We start from the raw sequence: 9247 nt of genomic DNA on the forward strand, positions 1-9247 counted from the left end.
CAACTTAAGGTATCGATACATTCTTGTTCCAGATTATCGTAATGTTTAGGAGACCACTATAGATATAGATTACATGTAGGGACGTAGGGGCGTATCCTTACTGTGCGATAATGAGAACAGTTGTTTTCTGTAACTTCTAGCTCTGTTTAACAAGTGTACAAGAGATTAATGTAAACTGAGCGATTTGATTTTTAACAATGTTGTCAATTAACAGCAATGATGTGACGTCTCAAAACATTTAGATTGATTAATCTAAATATGCAGTCCGAAAATGTCAAATTTTTGTATACGAATAACTCATTATCCTCCAGGTTGGACAGTTCAGAAAGTAGGTCTGTTCCCTGATCAATGGCGGGTAGTTCCAGGTAATATACATCTGGGGTACGTTATTCTCACGACAGGATCGATACTGTGACTTATATAGTGCTGGGTAAACAGACTCATTAAATTTGGTAGGACGTGGGTCAGTGACATTGTCGTGTCATGATATGCTAGACAATATCTGTAATGCTCCCTATACCTGTAAATACCTGTTACATATATGTCTGACCGGCCGTGTAAACCGACAAACATTCACGTATAACAGAGCGAGACTTTTGACAAAACCTTTAAATTATGTATATAATCTGCACTACCGGGTCAATTGATTGTAATTATCGGGATATGACTTGTTAGCTTTAACTACATACAGGCTTCAGGCTTTAAGCTAGTCTTGTCGCGTCGTTATCACATTGCGTTTGAGTTTTAAAATCGTATGCATTACATGATCTACGTATATAGATTTTGGTAACTAACACCGAAGATTTGACACGAGAGCGTCGCTAGCTATCAAACGCTTGTGTGGGTGTCGCAGATCAACACTACCCTGGACTGCTCAGCCAAAGTACGGTTAGTTTAATCCGGAGATATTGGAATGTGTTGAATGCACTGTATAAAAATATGTACCATATTAGGAGGTGTATGTAATTGATATTGATTAGGAGTACAGTATATAGCCGCTGTTGTTCGCCATCCTGTTGTCTTTCTACCCCTGTGTTGTATAGTCCGGATAGTGTGGGGGTGGTAACCTCTGTTTATAGTGTACATAGGAACAGTAGACAAATACTTGATATCAACTGTCGTGTGTCTGGGTGATCACGTTGCGGAACTGTTACAAGGCTGAAATTGTTATGAACACGGGAAAGCCATTTGTGTAGTCTACCTGTGTACCAGCACCTAGAGACTAGCTTCATGCCAGACGGCGTCATATCACATGCTTGTTTAAACTCTACCCAGAAAATGATATAAATGACAACTAAAAAGGCAAGCGACAGCTGACATCACGGCCTGTTGCCAGGACAACACGACGGAAGTGAGGAATCATAACAGGTAAGAATATGAGCATAGATTGTACCTATATTGTTATCTATATGATTCTGAGTGTTGTGTGTGAAGTATGACTATGGTACAAAGGTATTACACCTAAACACTTGGTACAGTGTAACAGTAGGTTAGACAGACCCTATAAATAACCTGTTATTGTACCTAAGATCCTGTGTACAGTGTAACAGTTGGTTAGACAGACCCTATAAATAACCTGGTATTGTACCTAAGATCCTGTGTACAGTGTAACAGTAGGTTAGACAGACCCTATACATAACCTGTTATTGTACCTAAGATCCTGTGTACAGTGTAACAGTTGGTTAGACAGACCCTATACATAACCTGGTATTGTACCTAAGATCCTGTGTACAGTGTAACAGTTGGTTAGACAGACCCTATACATAACCTGTTATTGTACCTAAGATCCTGTGTACAGTGTAACAGTAGGTTAGACAGACCCTATAAATAACCTGGTATTGTACCTAAGATCCTGTGTACAGTGTAACAGTAGGTTAGACAGACCCTATACATAACCTGGTATTGTACCTAAGATCCTGTGTACAGTGTAACAGTTGGTTAGACAGACCCTATACATAACCTGTTATTGTACCTAAGATCCTGTGTACAGTGTAACAGTAGGTTAGACAGACCCTATACATAACCTGGTATTGTACCTAAGATCCTGTGTACAGTGTAACAGTAGGTTAGACAGACCCTATACATAACCAGGTATTGTACCTAAGATCCTGTGTACAGTGTAACAGTTGGTTAGACAGACCCTATAAATAACCTGGTATTGTACCTAAGATCCTGTGTACAGTGTAACAGTAGGTTAGACAGACCCTATACATAACCTGGTATTGTACCTAAGATCCTGTGTACAGTGTAACAGTAGGTTAGACAGACCCTATACATAACCTGTTATTGTACCTAAGATCCTGTGTACAGTGTAACAGTAGGTTAGACAGACCCTATACATAACCTGGTATTGTACCTAAGATCCTGTGTACAGTGTAACAGTAGGTTAGACAGACCCTATACATAACCTGTTATTGTACCTAAGATCCTGTGTACAGTGTAACAGTAGGTTAGACAGACCCTATAAATAACCTGGTATTGTACCTAAGATCCTGTCTATAGTGTAACAGTTGGTTAAATGGATTCGGGCCAGTACATTTTCGTTGTTCTCTTTTTTCCTTTCCCTAAACGTCTACAGCCGACTTGGAGGCCAATATTTCTGAATCTTTGTCGAGTATACTTGCCAATCACTTTGAATAAAAACTGTAACAATTGTACCGGGGTTCAAACCACGATCTCCGAATACCATTTACTCAAAAACATCCCGAGTTACTTCCCTTTGTATCACTCGGAACGTATAAACAGACCAGAATAATTTTTAAAATTATACAATTCAGCTTTATAGCTGTGGTAGGGAGGCGGGGATGGGGCGGACAGACACTTGGATTTTAAGACATTTAATGTCATAAACAATGAGGTTGACATCACTGAGACGTGCTGTTTATTTTGTAGGATGGAAATTAGTGAACAATTTAGACCGTGCAGTCGACCTGAAGGAGATTCCAGATGTACCGTGCATTCACAGAAAATTGTCACATTTGTATGTTATGACTGTAATAGCTTAATATGTGGGAAATGTGTCACGTCACTTCACAGTGGACACATCATGGAGGAACTGTCGGATGCTTTACCAGGTATAAAAAGTAAGCTGGACCTGTGTATTACCTCTATGGAGAGTAAAGAACTACCAAGAGTCCAACGTTGTATCGAACTTACGGAACAGAGGCTCATAGACAACGCCAAGCATATCAAAGATATCGTCTGTGAGATGAAATCCCAAGGTGACAAATGTAAGGACGAGATCGACGATATGGTCGATGATTGCGTGTCGATATGTGATTCGTTAGGAAAGGAAAACACGGAGCTGTTGATCAGTTACTTGGCAGAACACCAGAAGCAATTGCGGGAGTTGACGGATCAGATCAAACGTCGGCGCCAAGCCTTACTAACGGGATCTAACGTCGCCATGTTTGACGCCCTGTGTGATGTGCCGAACTACGAGACAGTCGACTGGCCATCTCTACACACGGCCCAGTTCAGTCCCTGTAAGGTCGTCAAAGACCTTCTTAAACAAGCTCTGGGCCAGCTAACTACCTCATTGGACAGTAAACTACTGTTGCTTAAAAACTGTCGCTCTACCCAGGAACGTCATGTATCAAACGGCGTTCACGAAAGACCGACAAAGGAACCACAATCGACTACTGATGAAAAAAGTACACAGAAGTCGACAGATAGGATACTTGTATCCCAAGAGCCGTCCATCGAAATCATCTCAACCGTGCTTCCACCTCCCCAGCAACCTGTCGGTCTGCGATCTGGCCGCCATCCACCCCGACCAGTGTCAGAAAGAGGGAGAGGAAAATCACCAAGTCCCCCAAACAGACACCACCAACGGCCACCTCCACGACCATATATTTTGAAGCGTAGAAATTCTGTTGAAGCGCCTTCTTCCATCCACCGGTTCCTTACGGCTCGCCCATCTACGTCTTCTGATATACGTCCAGTAATAACAGTCAAATCCTCACCACAAAGACGAGACACGCACGCGACCATGTCGGTATCTAGGCGACATAACCGTCGATCGATGAGCTTACCCTTAGGACAGAAGCCTGAACCTCCATCCAGCGATTTGTCTCCATCACTTCTGCACGCCATCCTGTCTTCATCACGTGACATTGAACCTAACGATTCTTCGCCACAAAAAACTGAACTACACTGTTCTGAAGAATCCTCAAACATTGAACCACAAATCCACATTGTGCCTTCACAAAACTGTGAATGGCAAGTCACAGAAGGGATATCACAGAGCTCTGGTAACCAGCTGCCTACTTCTTATCATGAACCGGAAACCTCCGAGGTGTCACCTCCGCAGCCCGAACGTAGGACTCAATCACAAAGAACCGTCCATCATCCTGTCATTTTGTCACAGTTCCCATCGCCATGTGCAGTCACGTCCATCTGCCTCACATCCGACGGTCACGCGTGGACATGTAACGAGGAGTCGAGAGTTCTTACTCAACTGGACAATGCGGGTGACGTCATTAAAACAGTCTCCTGTAAAGCAAACGTGAATGATATCAGTATGTCGAATAAAACCCACCACTTGTGGTACTGCACGTGGAAGTGCCGCGTTGTAGAACTAGATCCTGAAACAGACACACGTATACGCCGTTTCACTACAGAAATATGGCCGCGCTGCGTGTGTGTAACTGACAAAGAAGAAATCCTTGTTGGCGCGGAAAAGAAAATCACGCTTTATACCACAGACGGTAGCGTGATTATGACAACCGACACCGAAATGTCTGGGGTAATACGTCCAACACGTCTTACACAATGTCCACTGACTGGGAACATTGCCTTCCTAGAAAAATCCAGCTCTCGCTGTGATGGTCAAGACAATGGCCACGTTGTTGTCCTTAGCAATGATTTATCAGTGAAATTCCGTTATACAGGAGATTGTGATACATCGCAATCAGTCGAGTCGTCTTATTTTGATCCGTTTGATATAAAGTATGACGACAAAGGCTGTCTGTTGGTAGGAGATTTTACCAGCAATACTGTGGATCTAATCACCGGAACAGGAAATCACAGTCGGACGTTACTGACAGACACCGGAAGTTCTCAGGCGATTGGGATACACACTGATGGCGTCATATGGGCAGCGTTTAAAAATGATAAAGATGTGTCGCACGTTAAGATCCTTAGATATTAAATCATCTGGAGCGGCAAACTTAATACGTATACTGACATTGATAAATGTGACTCGGAAGGAAAAGCAGTCATAAATTTGATTTTTTCAACGAAGACAGCATTATGGCATATATTTGACTTCCTTTGCTTAATATCTCTAAAAGATACCCGCTCATTTCCTGTATACCAACGCTGGATGCTGAATGAACAGTTCAAACTACAGATAATTCCCAGAGTATACATGCAAGATATATTGTGGTAACAGATAAAACAGAGTCTTAATGAGTGCAATATGTCTCGTGTAAATAATTCATAGTACGGCGTCAAAACCAATCAACACATGGAAAGTTACGGAATTCGTGTTTTTGAATTGACAATAGAATAAAAAAAAATTTGTCACTCGTGTTTGTAGGATGATATAGATTTACATGTTCATTTAATCAACTTTAAATAATGTTCTGAAGAAATTTATGTGGATATATCAGATTTAAACAATGTATTTTGGACTAAGGTATTAGTGGACAGAGAGTTGTGGTCAGTGGTGGTGGTCAGTCCGACAGTGGACAGAGAGTTGTGGTCAGTGGTGGTGGTCAGTTCGACAGTGGACAAAGAGTTATGGTCAGTGGTGGTGGTCAGACCAACAGTGATCAGAGAGTTGTGGTCAGTGGTGGTGGTCAGTCCGACAGTGGACAAAGAGTTATGGTCAGTGGTGGTGGTCAGTCTGACAGTGGACAGAGAGTTGTGGTCAGTGGTGTTGTTCAGTCCATCAGTGGACAAAGAGTTATGGTCAGTGGTGGTGGTCAGTTCGACAGTGGACAAAGAGTTATGGTCAGTGGTGGTGGTCAGTTCGACAATGATCAGAGAGTTGTGGTCAGTGGTGGTGGTCTGTCCATCAGTGGACAAAGAGTTATGGTCAGTGGTGGTGGTCAGTCCGACAGTGGACAAAGAGTTATGGTCAGTGGTGGTGGTCAGTCCGACAGTGGTCAGAGAGTTGTGATCAGTGGTGGTGATCAATCTATCAGTGGACCGAGAGTTGTGGTCAATGGTGGTGGTGGTCAGTCCGACAGTGGACAAAGAGTTATGGTCAGTGGTGGTGGTCAGTCCGACAGTAGACAAAGAGTTATTGTCAGTAGTGGTGGTCAGTCCGACAGTAGACAAAGAGTTATGGTCAGTGGTGGTGGTCAGTCCGACAGTGGACAAAGAGTTATGGTCAGTGGTGGTGGTCAGTCCGACAGTAGACAAAGAGTTATTGTCAGTAGTGGTGGTCAGTCCGACTGTAGACAAAGAGTTATGGTCAGTGGTGGTGGTCAGTCCGACAGTGGTCAGAGAGTTATGGTCAGTGGTGGTGGTCAGTCCGACAGTGGTCAGAGAGTTGTGGTCAGTGGTGGTGGTCAGTCCGACAGTGGACAAAGAGTTATGGTCAGTGGTGGTGGTCAGTCCGACAGTGGACAGAGAGTTGTGGTCAGTGGTGTTGTTCAGTCCATCAGTGGACAAAGAGTTATGGTCAGTGGTGGTGGTCAGTTCGACAGTGGACAAAGAGTTATGGTCAGTGGTGGTGGTCAGTCCGACAATGATCAGAGAGTTGTGGTCAGTGGTGGTGGTCAGTCCGACAGTGGACAAAGAGTTATGGTCAGTGGTGGTGGTCAGTCCGACAGTGGTCAGAGAGTTGTGATCAGTGGTGGTGATCAATCTATCAGTGGACCGAGAGTTGTGGTCAATGGTGGTGGTGGTCAGTCCGACAGTGGACAAAGAGTTATGGTCAGTGGTGGTGGTTAGTCCGACAATAGACAAAGAGTTATTGTCAGTAGTGGTGGTCAGTCCGACAGTGGTCAGAGAGTTATGGTCAGTGGTGGTGGTGTTCAGTCCATCAGTGGACAAAGAGTTATGGTCAGTGGTGGTGGTCAGTCCGACAGTGGTCAGAGAGTTGTGGTCAGTGGTGGTGGTCAGTCCGACAGTAGACAAAGAGTTATGGTCAGTGGTGGTGGTCAGTCCGACAGTGGTCAGAGAGTTGTGGTCAGTGGTGGTGGTCAGTCCGACAGTGGACAAAGAGTTATGGTCAGTGGTGGTGGTCAGTCCGACAGTGGACAGAGAGTTGTGGTCAGTGGTGTTGTTCAGTCCATCAGTGGACAAAGAGTTGTGGTCAGTAGTGGTGATCAGTCCGACAGTGGACAGAGAGCTGTGGTCAGTGGTGTTGGTCAGTCCAGTAATGGAGAACTACCAGTTGATGTACAAGGCTAAATACGCTGAGAAAACAAGACAATACCAAAATGTGAACATTGTAATTCAAATTTGAAATCGATAAAACGGGATGTAGACCGAGTATTCACGCTTTACATCAGTATTGCTCATCAAATTCTGTAGAAGGTGAAATATGTACAGAATGGATACCTAGTGTCATAGTCGATGTTTAAAACGGTTTGTGATCCTCCTACTCCTGACCTAAACTCTGAGTACATACTTTTATAGCCGTCAGATAGGTAAAGTAACGAGATTTCCATAACCTACCAAACAGGCGACAGTAATCAGTACTAAGAGATGAAGCTAAAAGGAAAACCTGGAGAATATCGAGTACGGGGGACAGGGGAAATTTCGAAAACAGGAAGTTAAAGGACAAGGTGAACATATTCCACAATTCTTAACATCGTCATCTATACTGTACTTTCATCAACATCTCTTTCTTGTCTAGCTAGAAACAAGGTCACTGGGATTATATATGTCCAAAACAAAACTAGGAATATAACAGGTAAAGCCGAATTTATAACTGAAGGATATGACCTCTTTATAAATGAGAAATCAGAAATTGACAAGGTTGAGTTGGGCCAGAACAACATGTAGTAGAAATAAACAAAATTAACACATTTAAGTATTTAAAGATAAAACGATTGCATTAAGGTGCCTTTACAGCAGTCCAAACTCAAGGGAAGAAAACACAAAGGAATTACTGAAACTTTTACATGTATTATCTCCAAATAAAGCGTACAGTTACTTATTAATCATGATCGATCTAAATATGCAGATATTAGACTGAAAATCGTGGTCAAACGATAGAGACAAAGAACACACTAAATTGATTGAATGTTTCAAAAGCTCATCCGTGCCTATAAACACACGAGTTCACAAGAATAAGAAAAGATAACGAGCCAAGTATTTTAGACAAAATAATAACAAATTCAAATGAAATGGTATGAAAATTTCATTACGAAAGCTCGATATGCAGTACCGACCACCTTGTCTTTATCTTTAATACTGTAATAACTTTAATAAAAAAAAATAGAGCTAATCAATAAATTAGACTACATTATACAGCTGTTTAGTCCTGTCAGGACTCGTCAGTGGTGCTAAGATCTTAAACTTTGGTGGCAACTGCGGTGATCGAACGAAATGAAATCTAGACGGGTGCAATTTGCCCTGGTAAATTTCGTTTAAAACTCAGCGTCTGAAATACAGCTAGGTCGACTGAGTATGAGAAAAGACGTCTCTAGAATGGAATCCTTAAGGGCAACTTCTACAATGATCATCAAAACAGGTGCGAACATTTATAATCCCCAAAGTAAACCTAATATCACCCTGTGTCCGGTTAAACCGCCGGGATTTCAGACTTAAAAGGGGCTGGATGGAAATACTTGATAAAGTCGACGTAGTAACTCAATTCTTCAGAGGTGATTTCTTTATACAGAAAACTTCCAGGGACTTTTATGAAAGTTTGAGAACAGAAATTTAATCTTTAACTTCATACGAGTACACAGAATGTCTTGAAAACAAATCTTAGGGACCAGACCTGATGTACACAAGACCTCTAAAAGAAATAACACAAGATTTCCTTAGACGCATATATTTCACAAATCAAATTCTTAGTTGCTCCAAGCGTGGGAAAAACGCAACTGTAATCTACAGGAAGGGAGTAAAGCCTCACCTGGAAATTACAGAACCGTAAGTCTGACAGGTATAACAGTGAGGAAAAAGGGGGAGGGGCACATTTCAAAATTGGTCGAAGACAAGGCTACTGAAATTTCACCTTAACAAATGTAAAATGATTTTGCCTAAAACAACTCAAAAAGACTATATGTAATGATCTGTAGGACAGAAAAATCAACTGGAACATTTTACAAACGAAAAG

General features: G+C 42.3%; 2 protein-coding genes across 2 annotated transcripts; both read left to right on the forward strand.

The window, feature by feature from the left end:
• The first annotated feature begins 3046 nt into the window (after positions 1 to 3046).
• On the forward strand, positions 3047 to 5152 carry LOC132553129 (uncharacterized). Its single transcript, XM_060217341.1, has one exon. It carries the CDS (start codon positions 3047 to 3049, stop codon positions 5150 to 5152), a length of 2106 nt encoding a protein of 701 aa, XP_060073324.1.
• Positions 5153 to 5745: 593 nt separating this feature from the next.
• On the forward strand, positions 5746 to 6906 carry LOC132553131 (loricrin-like). Its single transcript, XM_060217342.1, has one exon. The coding sequence runs from the start codon at positions 5746 to 5748 to the stop codon at positions 6904 to 6906; it is 1161 nt and encodes a 386-aa protein (XP_060073325.1).
• Positions 6907 to 9247: the final 2341 nt, after the last annotated feature.

The sequence above is a fragment of the Ylistrum balloti genome, unplaced genomic scaffold, assembly GCF_031769215.1.
Source record: "Ylistrum balloti isolate Yb309-2 unplaced genomic scaffold, AGI_CSIRO_Ybal_v1 Utg370298, whole genome shotgun sequence".
Lineage (NCBI taxonomy): Eukaryota > Metazoa > Mollusca > Bivalvia > Pectinida > Pectinidae > Ylistrum > Ylistrum balloti.

Coding starts and splice junctions, on each gene's coding strand:
- LOC132553131 (XM_060217342.1), top strand. CDS start 5,746: ATGGTCAGTGGTGGTGGTCAGACCAACAGTGATCAGAGAGTTGTGGTC.
- LOC132553129 (XM_060217341.1), top strand. CDS start 3,047: ATGGAGGAACTGTCGGATGCTTTACCAGGTATAAAAAGTAAGCTGGAC.